This window comes from Ambystoma mexicanum, chromosome 7p (assembly GCF_040938575.1).
Source record: "Ambystoma mexicanum isolate Mex_15411 chromosome 7p, UKY_AmexF1_1, whole genome shotgun sequence".
In the NCBI taxonomy this organism is placed as follows: Eukaryota; Metazoa; Chordata; class Amphibia; order Caudata; family Ambystomatidae; genus Ambystoma; species Ambystoma mexicanum.
Genome location: NC_090939.1, coordinates 281,289,133 through 281,304,573, shown reverse-complemented (window position 1 = coordinate 281,304,573; position 15,441 = coordinate 281,289,133). Strand labels below are relative to the sequence as shown.

The following is a 15,441-nucleotide window of genomic DNA, read 5'->3' as shown; positions in this document are numbered from 1 at the left end:
CACGCCTCTGGACAAATGAGCGCAAACTCCCCACCACCTTCTCGCTCGACGGAAGCTCATTGAGCACGATCTTGTCCTGAAAGCTTCCCGACACTTGTATCCAACAGACGTCGAGGAACTCCCGTGGTGGACGCATCCGTAGTCTGCATACCCGAATGAGGAAGATGCATGACATCATGGCAAGCAGAGACTTGATGGTCATCACCGTGGCGACCTGCAGTGTCAACAGCTGTTGTACCTTGCCCAAGATGGCTGCTATCCTTTCCTTCGACAGACGCCAGGCACGACACTTTGTTGAGACCTGCTCCCAGAAACAGCGCATCCAGCGATGTAGTCAAGCAGGACTTTGCATAGTTCACGAGAACCCCAGTTCCGTCAGTAGGTGAACATTATGTGCCATGTGGTTGGCGGCGATGTTCTTCGAACTGGCCCGGATGAGCCAGTCATTCAAGTAAGGGTAGAAATGGATCCCCTGCAGTCGTAGCTGCGCCGCCACCGGCACCAGGCACTTGGTGAAAAACCCTTGGCGTCTACTTCAATCCGAAGTATTCGAGGAAACTGCAGTTGAAATTACAGGGTGTGTCTGTGGGCGAGAGCGACCAGCACCCAACGATCGGTGCAGATGGTCTTCCACACGCAGACAAAGTTTGTCCGCCAGCCTCCCACCGGCGTGCACAGGTGGAGCCCGATGCCACGGTCAGTTCCATCCTGCTTGGATGTCGAAGGGCTGCCTTGGGAACCCTGGCGCCGATGTCCTCCTCCGAAGGCCTTGGCGGTAAGAAGCAGAGCCCCCCGCTGAACTCCTTGGAGGATCATTGGGACTTGCTGCCTGAGGGCTGAAAGAACAGCCTCTGTTGCTGAAGAGTGCCCAAGGTACGCGCCGTCACTGTGTCCGTCTTGATGGCTTGTAGAGACTCATCCACAGCCTTACCGAACAAACTGTCACCTTCGAAGGGCATGTCCAACACCCTCGACTGAACGTCCTGACGAAAGTTGGTGGCCTTGAGACAGACACGACGAAGGCAACCAGCGTTGCCCATTCGGCTGAACCCTGCTTCAGCAATGTCCGTAGCCACCGTGATCTGACGTCATGTCTCCTTCCTGCAGAATTTCCAACGCTTCCGACATCTTGTCAGTGAGGAAGTCCAGGATGGCAGCGACCTTGAATCACAGGGCGTTGGCAACCTTGATGGTCGTTGCCGCAGAATAGATGGCCCGTTGTCCCATGGCAATTAGCTTCTTCCTCTTGCTGTCCGGATGGGTGGAGGCTGCAGAGGAAAAAGCACCTGAAGACGACTTCTTGGCCGCTGCTGACACCACAGAGTTTGGAGACGTTTGAGCCCGTAAGCACTTGGGCGCAAAGTCCGGCACCCTGTACTACTTCTCAAAGCGATACCTCTCCGCCAGGGCCGTAGAAGGGTTCTTCATGAGAAACAAACCTTCGTCCCAAATGTCATCCAGGAGTGGGACCGAGAGGATGGTCTTTCTCTTCGCTTTGCGGCACTGACATAAGAAGCCCTCTTCCTTCTTGTCCTCTGGAGCAAGCTGGAAAAACTCCGAAGCTCTGGAGATCATCGCATGGAGCAAACCTATCTCGTCCAGCGGGGAAGATCTGGGAGGTGGTGGCGGGAGGTCCACCATCGGCGTCCGTGCCAGTTGTAGCTGTGTCAGAATCCGTCTCATCCCTCGGAGGGTGAAGGGGGTGCAGAGTGGCAAGGAGGTGTAGGGTGCACCTTCCTCTTCTTGGCCGGAGGATCCCCCTTGTCATGGGGTTGGCTATGGCCGGCGCCACAGGAGGGGTCGACGGCGCAATAGACATCTTGTCTGCATCTCGGAGACCAGCGTATGCAGTGCAGAGATAATGTCCCCGAGAGGTCTCTAAGCGGCAGCTGAGGCGGAGGCGGCAACTGAGGTGGAGGTAGATTTGGAACCTGGGACGTAGGTTGAGCACCCAGGCACCAGTCACCTTCATAGACTATATCCTAGTCGTCGTCCTCGTCGTAGGGCCTGCTCCCGACGTTCTTCTCCTGGATAGTTTGGGTAGGTGAGCTACTCCTCCAAGGAGATCTCCGTGCCCGGGAGGACCTCTGTGCCTCCCCTCCTTCTCGACCAGAGGGGACTGTTTCAGGGAGATGACTGGCATGTTCTTCTCTGGGGTCTTCTCTATGGGCTGGAAAGAGGACTCCCTCCTGGCTGGGAGGGATACCCTTGTCTTCAGGGGTGAGCCCTGCGGATCCGCCACGACGGCCTTCGCGAGGAACACCACCACCCCCTCGACGGAAGGCCTGGCCTTCGTCTGATGTACCTGAGCCTTCACGGTCAGGACCGGCCCCTTATCGGGCTTGGGCCGTCTCAGAGGCCTTCTCCTTAGGGGCAGGGCCGAGCCCCGATCCCCAATGGCCTTCTCAGGCAGGTCGGTCTTGGGCTTCTCCTCGACTTTGCCCGGATGGTCCGACTTCCTGTTGGCCAAAGATCCTGAGCGTTGACTAGTGACTGAAGTCGCTGGAGAGGAACTCGCCCTGGCTGTCGAGGAGCCAGTCGCAATGGCGCTTCCGGTGGCAGTGGACTGCTGTTAGGGAGAATTCTCATAAATGTGCAAATACCTCCCACCTTAGAGCCCTACAGCTAGTTTGGTAAACTTTGGGACTTTTCACATTTTAATTGTGTTTTATTTGGTTATGGAGTTTTAGACAACTCCATAGGCATCTTTTCATTTGTGTCACATAGCACCCTCAGTGTAGTGGCACAGGGAAACCTTTTCAGGCTTTCCAAGGATTAAATACCTTCTCTGGGATAAACTACTGTTTCTCAGAGTAAGTTGAAATTGACTTTAATAGTCTTTTTAAATTCCTAGACCCAGCACACCCTATTTTACAATAGAGTGCTGGAGGGGTTACTTAGTATCCCATGTGTCTAGATACTCATGTAGCTGTCAAATGCTACCCTTTCTTCTCGAAATAGCTGGCGACAGTAGTTTTACAACAAACTACCATATGTCATGTCCCAACCGCGAACACTGGTAGCGTTAAATCACTGGAGACATGTTTTTCAATATGGCATCTGATCCCCCTCTGTAAAAACAGGTCCCGGTCTTTTTTCGCAGTTTTTGTGGAAAGATCCTTCTAGAGTTTTGCTCTGCGCACCAAAACCAAGTTTGGTTCCTTTGTTCATTCGTCTTTGGCGAGCTTCAGGACTGAATACGGCCTCTGGCACCCAAGTGTCTGGGGTGGGCAGGAAGTGAAGGAGGTGCCGGAAATTCCCTGTGCTTAGTCTCCTAGGAGACCTAAATACACTCTGGTGTGATTGGGTGGCTGACTGTCCGGCAAGGACAGCCACTCTGCTCGGTGAGTGGCAGCTAGGCTGGAATGAATGGGAGGAAACTGAATAAAAGGCGAGTCTCTTGGCTTGGAATGCATAGTCGAGCACTGGAACAAAGAACTGAAGATGAGCTTGAAGAGGACGGCTGCTGCAACTCCTGGACCGCTGGTTTGCCCGGTTAAGCCCTGCCGCAGGTCTGAATCGCTAAGTTCATCTCAACAGAGAAGCCCTGCAAGGACGACTTCTCCTTTTGGAGTTGGTGGGACCAATCAACTCGACACTAAAACACCTGGATACCATTCTCTAAGCTGGTTGTATTTTCCTCAGAGTGCTGCACAAAACCGAATAACCAGGGAGAGGGACACCAGTTTGTGTGCTTGTCTACAACTACCGGAATTGAAGATTTGCCCGTGTTTTGACCAGTCCCCGTGCAGTGCAGGAGTCCCCCCCCCCCCCCCCCCGACGTCCTCCCTCTTGGACCCACGACTGAAGCCCAGGAACAGCGAGATCTGCAGGAACAGAAGTCACCAGCTGCATCGTTTTCCTAATTTGTAAAAGATACTGTAAAATCAGAGTACTTATCCCTCGCGGTGAAGTGCTTGAAACTTTTCCAACTCACAGGCCTAATCAGATTGTGACCCAACATATAATTCTTCTTGTTACAAACTACTTCTGAGAACTTCTACCGAGACTACAGTTTACTTACCAGAACAGTTTTTAGCCTATTCAAGTCTTTAGCCCATTGTATTTTGCTGTGGCCAATTGAATGGACTCGTCTGGTAAACTTGAAGTATCTGTACTGTCTAAGAAAAGTGTAATCCTTTTATGTTTTGAACCTATTCCTTTTTGCTCCTCCTTCAAAGTATTCTGAATGCCATTTTGCCCCTCCTTCAAAGTAGTCTGAATGCCTCAGAAACGTAATGAGTATATTACTGAAGTATATGTGTGTGATATTTAACTGCCTCCTTCTAGTGCATTTTTTATAATAATTGACTGTTGAATAAATTAATAAGTGCTTAATTAAGAAACCTTGAGTAAGTTTATTTGAACACCTGTGAATGTAGACCTCTGTGTAACATCCTTACTGCTCACATTCCCTCTTGAGATAAGCCTGGCTGCTCAGCTGAGCTACCAAAAACTTTGTATTACAGACTTATACCAAAGGTTAGTTTTGCTCACACCTGTAGTCCTAGTTCTGTGTAGTGGTCCCAAAGGGTACTGCATACAAACTCTGCCTAACCAGTGATTAGCCTTCTGTTGGACCGCCGCGGGACGGGCGCCCTCAAAAGGTCTTCGAAGCCTGCTCAGCTTTCTTGGAACCGGGAGAGGCATGCTGCTGGGACCCACCCAGAGCAGGGGCCTTGGCCTGCAGCCACTCCCTCAGCCGCCTATACTGATCCTTCAGCGTGCAAGGCCGCATCTCCTGCAAAACCGCAGTCTTCCTCCACGTTCGCTTGGTACAGGCAGTCAAGACATTGGGCATGCCCGTCGTCCGAAATGACATTCCGCAAGCCGCAGTTGGAGCAAAGTCTGAACAGGGGGCCTGAATCGTCATCCTCCGACATGTTCCACGCGGCGTAGGCCTGAAGAATCTTCTGGAAGCCTTGACGAAATTCGCCCTTGAGGGGCGCTGAAGAATCCGAAAAACGGGTCCCTGTTAATCGGAAGGTTGATCGATGGAGCACAAGGCTCGATTGACCGAAAAAATAGAGTAAAACTCTTCCAAAAAGCTAAACACAGTAAAAGCTCGATAGCTAAACACGAGGACTCCCAACACTCGAACGTGCAGTAAAAATCTGAAGATGGCTGCCAGAGGAGGGGCTTAGGTAGAGGGAAGTCATTGGCTGGGGCAGTATGACCCAGAGCTCAGCGATTGGTTGTTAGGAGAAAGACAGTTCAGAAATGAAACACTCACTTTTTCTTTACTGAGGATTCCCAGCCTGAGGACGGGGAATATTCATGAGCAAGTGAATACATGCCAGACCCCATGCTGGAGAAGGTAGCCTTACCTTGCTTTTAAGCCCATCAGCGCTACGTTGGCCATTATTCTGCATTAAGCCTATTTGTGTAAGGTAGCCTTACCTTGCGTTAGGCCATCTGCGGTTGTGAAACTTATCTTCCATTAGCCCACTTGTGTAAGGTATCCTTATTCTGCAATTAGCCTAATTGTGTAAAGTCGCTTTACCTTGCCTGTGGCCCTCTTGTGTCAGTCAGCCATCGCTTACATTTAGCCCAATTGTGCAACGTGTAGCCATTTTCTGCATCAAGACTAATTGTGTATTTTCCATAGAGCCCAATTGAGTCTGAATCTAGTCACTGCTACCACTCCTAACCAAGTCCTCCACCATGCCAAATAATTCAAAGGCCAGAGGAGCCCTCTGATGCATCAGGAACCAGAAGCTCACCACCCAGCAATGGCCCCATCCATCTTCACACCTCAGACTGCCCCCCTTCTCTTGCCCCACTAATACCTCCTTCACTCTCCCCCCTCCTCCCTCTGCACCATCACAACCCTGTCCAACCCCCTCCCCCTTGAAAGACCCAGCGGCCAACCCCTCGCCTCCATGTCTGCCCCCCCTTTCTCACTCAGCCCAAACCCCTCCTGTCCTATACTTAATTGTCCCCTCACTCTGAAGCCGGCACAGCCTTGGACAAAGCTTCCCCATCTGCTGACTGCTGCGCCCCCCTCACACTCTCCCCGCACCCCCCCAAAGGACCCCCTCACCCAAACCTATACACCTCCTGGCACCCACCCAGGATCACAAGACCTTCTGTAAACAGCTACCCCAACCCTCCTCTGCAATCGTCTCCAACTTTCCTACACCATGTAGCCCCTCCTCCCGCTACCCAAACCTGTCCATAACGTCTCCCTCTCCCCTGATGACCACCCAGCCTCAGTTTCAGTCAAACCCTGCCTGTCCATCATCAATCCCCCCCACCGGACCCTCAGTCCCGGCCCAATCGCACCCACCTAGGCATTGAACTTCTGCTTCATTAAACGCAAACTGCACAGCCTTGGCCAAAGCACCAGACTCTGCCGACCCACCCACACCCCTTCGGCAGCCACTACCCCGCCACCCCCATTGGCTCAGGTGCAGAACACCTACCTACAGCTGCCACCAGCTGGGTTGCCCTGGGGGCTCCACTTTTAACTTTCTCTGCCTAAACTTGAGGGAAATACAGTTTCCAGGGGTAGAAAGATCTTGGATCCCTTTTACATTTTATTTGGTGAAACCAGCAATCTACCCCCTTTCACACTAAAACAATTCTGTTACAGGGACAAGCTTACCTTCAATGGCTGGTGGCAGTGATACCCTTTACTAATTTGGTGCACCTTTACCGCGGGCAGCTGTGTTCACAGCTGCAGTAAAGGCCCCCAATAGTGCTAATTTTACCAAAATGGACTCAGTCTTGTTTTTTCGCCATTTTAGTGTTTGTCCTTCCTTTCCCTGACATCCAAGGCCGAAAATTCCGTTGTGTGATTTTCTTATCTTTTTTACCCTGTACTCCCCGCCAAGGCTCCAGTCTGTCTGTGAAGCCAGGAAGTGAGGGAGGAGTGCAACACTCCACATCCCTTTGTCTTCCTCCTTGCCTGAATGGGGACAAATCCCAGTGGGGGGGCTGGCTGTCCTGATTGGACAACCAGCTTTTGGATTCGGTCCAGCACCCATCGATCAGTGGAGCTGTTTTCCCACATGCTGACTACGTTCGCCAGCTGGCCTCCCACCGGGGTGCAGTGGTGGAGGCACAACATCCCGGCCAGTCCTGTTTGTAGGCTGGCGCGCCGCCCTGGGAGCGTTCACTACTGCAGCCACCTCCGAAGGCCTTGGAACAACTTCTGTAGGCCTCCTGGGTCATGGAAAGGGAGGGTGTGTGGTCAGAGGATGATCCACAGGCAAAACTCTATGAAGATCTACCTGACTTTCCTAGCGAGGGACGAAATGACGGACGGTGCTGTTGCGTGGTCCGACGCCACCTCGCCTTCCTGAAGGATCTCCATTGCCTCTACCCGCTTGTTCTTGGGGAGTAAGTTCTGGATCGGAGCCATCTTGTATCATAGCTCCTGGTCGTACCTGGCCAGGATCGCCAAGGCGTTGGCCGCCTTGACCTTTGTCGCCTCAGTGTAAAGGACCTTCCGACCCACGGCGTCCAACTTCTTCCCCTCGCCGTCCGGGGGCACAGAGGCTGACAAAGATGGGTTGGACGACTTCTTTCTAGTCGCGGCCAAGACCACCAAGTCCACTGGTGGTTGTGACCGCAGACATTTGGGTGCAGATTCCGGCACCCAGTATTTCTTTTCTAGCGGGTCCCACTTTTCCGGGCTGAGGCGGGGTTCTTCAGCAGCGCCAGTCCTTCAACCCAGACGTCGTCCAGGAGCGGTACCGACAGAATGGTCTTCCTTTTCGCCTTGCGGCGCGGATACAGGAAGCCCCACTCTTCAGGGGTTAGCTGGAAGAGTTCGAACGCTTGGGCGTGCAAGAAACCCACTTTGTCCGGTGCAGAAGCCCTTCGTGGCACAGAGGTCCCACTGTCTGTCCGTCCCAGTGTCCCTGGGGGGGGGGTGGGGGGGGGGGGGGAAATCACGACGGTTGGAGTGAAGGCATAGGGTGCCTCTGGTGTCAAAGGGGTTTGTCGCCGGCATCCTCTTCTGAATCTCTGACACAAGTGTGTGGAAGGTCAAGAGAATATCCTGCGAAAGATCTCTGGGAGGTGTCTGGGGAACAGGGTCGCTGGGCCCAGCGCCTATGTCGTTGTGGCCCCCGCCGACAACGCCATCTCAGGCGGGCATCTCTGACACACTCAATGTCACCCCCCTCTTCTGGTCCTGAAGGGTTAGATTCAGGCTAACGTCCAGCATCCTCTTCTCCGGCATCTTCTCCACAGGTTTGACCGAAGCCTCCCGCCTGGAAGGAAGAGCCACCCTGACCGCCAATGGGGTACCCTGGACCGGGTCAGCCCCTTTCGCCTTTGAGAGGGCAGCAGCAACCATCTTGATGGAAGAGGCCGGCTTGGCTTGGATCACCTAGGTCCTAACCGGCAGGTTGGACACCTTGTCCTGCTTAGTCTTCTCTGGCTTCTCTCGCAGCTTCCCCGGGGTTGCTGACTTCCGCTTTGACGAACTGGAGCGATGACTGGAGATCGAGGCTGATTGAGACTATGAACGCGCCCTCACAGACGGAGGACCCGTTTGCGCGGCGATACAAACGGAAGCTGACTCGCAGTGCTTGGCCTTATATTGTGCCCCTATGGATCAAGAGCCCTCAAAGGACTTAGAAGCCCATTCTGGCTCGCTGGATCTGGATAAGGTATGCCCCCGTGGACTACACGGGGTAGAGGCCCTGGCTTTGAGCCACGCCGCCAGTCTGATGTGCTGGTCCATCAAGCACTTGGAAAAGCCACGGCAGATCTCGCAATCATCTTCCTTGTGCGTCGGGTGAAGATGCTTGTCCGTGACAATCTTCTGTAACCCGCAGCTGGTGCAGAGCTTGAAGAGGGAAGATCCGTCGTCGTCCTCTCATCCAGCGCGGTGTAGGCCTGATGGCCTTCTGGACATTTTCAAGAAGAAAAGAATAGATTATTTTGCCCTTGAGGGGCAATGAAAGATGCCGAAACACAGATCCCCGTCAATCGAAAACCGATGGAGCACACAGGCTCGATTGGACAAAATAGGGGTTTCATAGCCAAAAAAAGCACGATAAACGCAGAAAGCTCCAAGAGCGAAACGCAAGGACTCCCAACACTTGAACGTGCTGTAAAAATCTGAGGTTGGCTGCCAGAGGAGGGGCTTAGGAAGATGTCAGTCATTGGCTGGGGGCAATATGATCCAGCGCTCAGTTATTGATTTATAGGAGAACGTTTTTTAAATGAAAGTGAAACCTTTTCTTTTTCCAAGGATTGCCAGCCTGACATGGATTATTCGTGAGCACGTGAATCCATGCCAGAGCCCACACTGGAGAAGGAACGTTTTACTCATTGTGGAACTCTACTTAAGTGGCTTTAGGGATTACTTGCCTGTCCCTGGAAAGTCTTGTACCCAGGCAGGGTTCATCGGCCAAAGGCTACATTTTCAGTGCTTACAAGCGACTAACATTTTTTAAAATCATACTCTCCACATCCCTAAATGTGAATATTTGCAAACATGTTTTATTTTCTTTAACACTGTGTGTGTATGACATGAAGTGCAGTGGAACTTCCTAAAACGTATTTTGTAGACATTTGGCCATGATCCACAATGGATTTCCAACATCAAGTATTGTCTGTCTGGGACCTGTGCAGTTGTATTTTACACATACAAGGACAGAGGGGCACAAATACTTTGCATTTAAAAAAATGGTTCCCTTTTTTTACAAACCCATGTCCTTATTTGTAGGGTGCATACCAAATAGAAGAGGACCAATAATATAACGTAGAAGGGGGTTATGTCTAGTAGGACATTTAACTGTTTTCTGCAGGCACTAGATATCTAGAACCTTTTGTCAGAATGTCTGGTCCCCATGGTCACTAAATGCTTAGTGCCCCTTTAAACAGGGGACCCACATTCAAGTAAAATGGTGAGAAGAGTCCTTAAAGACATTTACTGTTTTATAATCTACTGTGCAAGTACCTATTTGAACTAACCTTGCATATCATATGTAAGATAATTAAATGTATTTTCAGTACATCAATGTGGTATTTTCTCTGGATAAGTGTGAAATATTTAAACCTGTGTGTCAGTTTGCTATCCCTTCCTAAGAAGGAAGCCTGACTGCTCTGCAACTCTACCTACCTTTAAGAGATGTTCGGATTTCTTTTTAGCTAGGCGTTTTTTGTCCCACCATAACTGTATTGGTTGTACAGCTCTCGATAGGGGGGTTGTAAAACAGCCTTAGCAGCAGGGGTGGACTGGCCCATAGGGAACTCTGGAGATTTCCCAGTGGGCCTCTCTTGTGTGGTATTTCCAAATTTTCTCATAGGAAAAGCAGTGGGCTTGCTGAAAATGTGTCATATGGGGCCACTTTGAACTTTATTTCCAGGGCCTCTTTTGGTCCCCAGCAATTATTTCCAGGGCCTCTTTTAGTTCCCAGTCCAGCCCTGCTTAGTATTAACAATCTAGGAAGTGAGTCGGAATTTGGCACTGATGAAACATCTTGCCTTTTATTGTACCACATTACCGCTTCAACAGGCTTCCATCAGTCATACAATCATAAGTCTATAAAGGCACCTTTGCTCGGGCACTACCTGTGTTAACTGTACTGTTTCTAGTAAATAAGCAAGACAAAATACCAAACAAATGCAAAATACAAAAAAGTGCTCATGCTATCAAAAAAAAAAAAAAAGGATTTCTGAATATTACAAGCAAGGATGCTTGGGTTCAGCATTTTTTTAAAATAATTCAATATTTAGTTAAATCAGTGATAAAATGCAGAAAGGGTCAAACTTTTCATAGGAAGAAACTAGAAAGCTGTGCATACCAACACTGGTGTCAGACTTCCATGTTACATTGAGATTCTCCTTTTCCTCCTGGAACTCCAAGGAACTCTGCGTTTCTGCTATGAAGGCTGAACAGGGGAGGAATTATTAATTGTCGAGTACCGATATGTTCCAAATAGTTTCATGCAGTTCCATGTGTGTTACGTGGAAATCAATTGCTGTGTGTGCCGATTACAAGACAAATGTATACAACATATTTCAAGAGACTAATTAGCGACCATAAAGAGATATAAGCAACACTCTGAGGTTAATTATTTACAGCACAAAAGCAGACTTGTAGGCAACATAGCCTGTTTCTTCAAATTGTTGACTGACATTTCAAATGATTATGAATGAACTATTTGTATCTAGCTTCACTTTTACCAATTCCAGATATTATATTAAAAACTGATAGGTAGAATATCCATCTTGTGTGATATTCCCCTGACCTGTTGAGGCCCCCAGCACTTTTTGCTGAGTGTTGAGAATTCTCATTTCTGTGCTAAATCGCTTCAACCTTGGAGACCACCAGCTCTTTTTCTAAACTTAAGGACTTTCCTTTTAACCGGGAGTGAGACCTTTTTCTCACACTCATAGGTTTTGACCTGATTTGGATTATATGTTTCCATTGTTGTGGGAGTCTGACAAACTCCATAGGCATCTACTTTTTGGATGGTGACAAACAGCACCGTTAGTGCAATGTCACAGTGAAATCCTTTCGTTTTCTCATAAGGTTTAAATACCTTTTCTTGTGTGAACTAGTTCCCAAGACTAGCAAAGTGAAAATTATTTTACTTCCCTTTTCGCTTAGTAGGGCCAGCACACACCATCTTATATGGAGTGCTGGGGGATTACTTACTAGCCCCTTATCCTACTCTCTCATGTACAAAATGGTATGTTACCCCCCCACTACTTTAACCCCTTAACTGCCAAGGGTTCTGCCCCTGCCCCACCACCCCCAGTGCCAAAGCCTTTTTTGATGTTTCAGTAGGTCGCCGTTCAATCCCTTGTAAATTTTTTACTTGAGAACTCGGCCAAATTTGGTCCCTTTTCTTCCCACATGGTCATAAGGCCACCAAGGAATCCTAGTTTGCTGTTGGGCGTTAAGAGAAAATAACCAAAAAGGGAGAACATTTTGGGTTTTTTCAGAAAATGCCAATAAAATGATGTACAAAGAAGCCTGTGTTTTTTTCCTTGTAAGAGCTAGGAACAAATGGTTTGCTGTGCTGAATTCGCTATTTTCCGCGCTTTCAAGAACCGGATGAGTGGAAACCCACAAAAACATTTTTATATGGTTACCAGCTGTTTTGAGAGAGGTAGGCGATTTATGGCCTTTTTTCCAATAGGACATGCGTGGAAGGAATGGAAGAGGAGGGTAGGAAAGCTGAATGGGAAAACAAATGCATACATTTCTGAAAAGTAGACTTTCTAGTTTAGGAAGGGGTGTTTTCGCACAGGTGAGGCAACCACCATGTAGGAAAGATTTCCATAGTTTTGGGGAAAATTGCAAAAATAACAGGAATAAAAAAAAGGTTTGTGGAGGACATGGTTGGCCCGGTAAGGCAATGGCTTCTGTGAATTTTGAGAAAAGCAATGCTCCGCTACATTCCCCTGACTCTTCCAGTTAGGAAATCACACATTTTTTGTAATTTTTCACAAAACAAGCAAAACCACAAGCCAAAACCTGAGCCTTGGTGCACAGGATGTTTATGCTTACGGCCTAAACAGACGTATTTAGCATGTTTAAGTAAGGAAAATAAATGTGATGAGGAAGGGCAAGCATACATTTTTTTGAAAGGGCACAGGCAGACCTTTTGAAGGGTAGGTGATTTTTGCATGGTACAAAAGTGGATAGTGCCTATACAAAACTGTATAGTGCCTAAAGCAACGACTAAATTGCATGAAAGTGCAGCAGCAGATGTGTCGAAACATTATGAAAACCAAGTAAACAGCAAATGTCCTACCTTACCGCATTCCCACAGGTGTCCCGACGAAAACGGTACCTCATATGTGTGGGTGCACCGACCTGGGTGCAAAAAGACAAGGCTAAACCACTGGTAACCCCCAAGTCTTTTGGCAGAGCAGATTTTGCTCTTGTGGACAACCTACAGATTTGGGTCTGGGGTGTCGCAGCCACCAAGGAAAACGGGGTACGCCATGCATTTCAGAAAAGCCAGAGATCTGACTTGCGCAATTCGCCACAGAATAGAATGTATTACCCACAATCTCTAGCGAAATCCGAAATTTGATGAAAAACCCTACAATTTTCAGACATTTCCCTCTTCCCACCCACCGAAACAAGCCTTCAACACCACATGTCCTACCGTCCCACATTCCCACTGGTGTCCGGATGAAAACAGTACCTCAATGTGTGGGTGCACCTACCTGGGCAGAAAAAAAAAGTGTCAACCGTCCTTAAGTTCAACCGTGTCCCAGGGAGCCCCGGAGTGTCCACGTCCGTTCCAGAGTAAAATTCTGTAATGCTAAATAGCCAGAGCTCCAGGATATTCAGGGGGTGTGTCCCTGGCCTTGGGTGGTTGTCCTTCATATGGGTTGACCGTCCACAAGTCCAGCTGCGGTTTCAGGGAGCCTCAGCGGGCTCCCCGTCCTGTCCCAGGGTGAGAAGGTTTAATGCAACCCAGCTGGAGCTCAAGGATGGTCAGGGTGATGTCCCAGGCCTTGGGCACCAGTCACCCATGTAGTTAGAGGGGAGTCATTCGCTGGGGGTAGTATGACCCAGAGCACAGTGATCGGTTGTTAGGAGAAAGACAGTTCAGATATGAAACAGATTTTTTCTTTTACCGAGGATTCTCAGCCTAACGACGGGGAATATTCATGAGCATGTGAAACCATGCCAGACCCCATGCTGGAGAATGTAAGCACTTAAGTCTTCCGATGAAGTCAAGATTAAAACCTTTCCCAGCAATAATAGTTAAAAACAGTTTTCACCTATGAGTAACAGTAAGTATCAAAGTCAAATGGACTAGAAGATTCTGCATGGAGCCAGGACAGCGAAAGTCAATTGGAGCAGTCTATGGTGCTGAGGCACTTCTTAGATAGCAAAGTTGAAGAATAATCACTGTAGGGTCACAAGCTGTTACACTTGTGAAGGGTAGAACTGAAATGAACGCCAGCAAAGCAGCTACTGCAAGTCTCAACTGAAAAGAGCAACGCTAAAGACACTGAGGTAAGTACAGTACCGCTGGTTAGAAGAGTGGTCCAGGTAGCTTGTCTGGTGCAGTGATGCAGATCCTGCGTTCCTGGGCATCAGTCGTGGGAACAAGAGGGAGGATATCTGAAGGACTCCTGCGGCAGCAATTCGGAGGTCGGCGGCAGCTACGGGCTCTTTTCAGATCAGCAGCACTTTGCGATTTCAGCACTCGGTAAACAGCACCACCGCGGATCTTGGATACCGGTTGGAGTTCCTTCAGTCCTGCACTCTGGTAGAGGGGACTTAAACTCTGGTCGTCCTGCTTCTAGAGGGTCCTGGGGGGACTATTGGAGCTTCTGGCCGGATCACAGACATTGCACTAGACTATGGATTCCTCGACCCCTGGCGCTTGGCTCCTGCAGCAGCAAAGTACAGCCAGTCGGGGAAGATGTCCCAGTGGAGTTTGTCTCTGTTATTTGGTCCCACTAACCCAAGGGAAGAAGTCCCTTCCAGAGCTTCTCTTGTCGATTAAAGGAGTTTTAGCACAGCAGCAGGGCTTCACCAGGCAATTCAAAGGATCAGGAGGATGCAGCAAGCTTCATGGTTGTTCTTCCCAGTGGTCGACTGTCTTTAGTCCCAAAACCCTCACCTTTAAAGCAGGTTTTTCCCATTCATGCACAGCCTAGCTGTCAATCAAACAGCAAGGTGGCTGTCCTGCCAGCCAATCAGCATTAAGCAAGATTGTATCCAATGTGGGAGACTACACCAGTCTTGTCCTCTTGCTATTCGGTAACCCACCTATTGGTATAGGTCTGTACTACACAAGTTGGTAGTGTGACTGAGCAGCCAGAATTATCTCCAGAGGCGTGAATGTGAACTGTAGCATCGAAATCCACAAATACAAGTCTCCAAATAACACTTAAACAAGGTTTTCTAGTAAAATATTTTTTTTATTTGCGGTCTTAAATAAGCCTTCATTAAAAAGGACAATGTTCAACAATAAAAATACAATTCATAACACTTTGTCAGAATCAAGACAAGCAAGGAGATACTCTTTAGAGATGCTTCATACACACTTCCTACACCCTGAGGTGACTTAAATTACTAGGACAGTATTGACATTTATATATCACTTTTGCACCTGGTAAAATTCTGAGGATGTGGAAAAGGTATGGGAAGGAAAAAGGTTAACAGGTTCTCAGAGCATGTTAGCACTTTTCAATCTCCCAGTGAAGTCTGGTTTGAAGATGATGCACTCCGCTACGGATTTCCCGACCCCTGGCACTCTGTTCCAGCAGCAGCAAGGAAGCACAGCCAATCAGGGAAGGTCCTCCAGCAAAGTTCGCTTTGGGTTTAGTTGGTCACCCTAACGCAAGGGAAGAAGTAGTCTGTTCCAGGCTTCACTAGTCAATTTGGAATTGGAGCTGCAGCACAGCTGTCTCCCATGTGGTTTGACCGTCTCCAAGCCCAGCAGCGGTTCCAGGGAGCCCCGGCAGGGTCCCAGTCCTTTCCCAGAGGGAGAA

At 49.2% G+C, this 15,441-nt stretch overlaps 1 protein-coding gene across 2 annotated transcripts in view; it reads right to left on the bottom strand.

Moving 5' to 3' along the window:
- SCAF4 (SR-related CTD associated factor 4) overlaps positions 1–15,441 on the bottom strand; it is a 1,175,829-nt gene that overhangs the window by 976,276 nt on the left and 184,112 nt on the right. For both annotated transcript variants that reach the window (XM_069636348.1, XM_069636349.1), the window contains exon 6: positions 10,770–10,856. In XM_069636348.1, the coding sequence (XP_069492449.1) occupies positions 10,770–10,856 (87 nt within the window). The remainder of the gene's footprint in view (positions 1–10,769; positions 10,857–15,441) is intronic.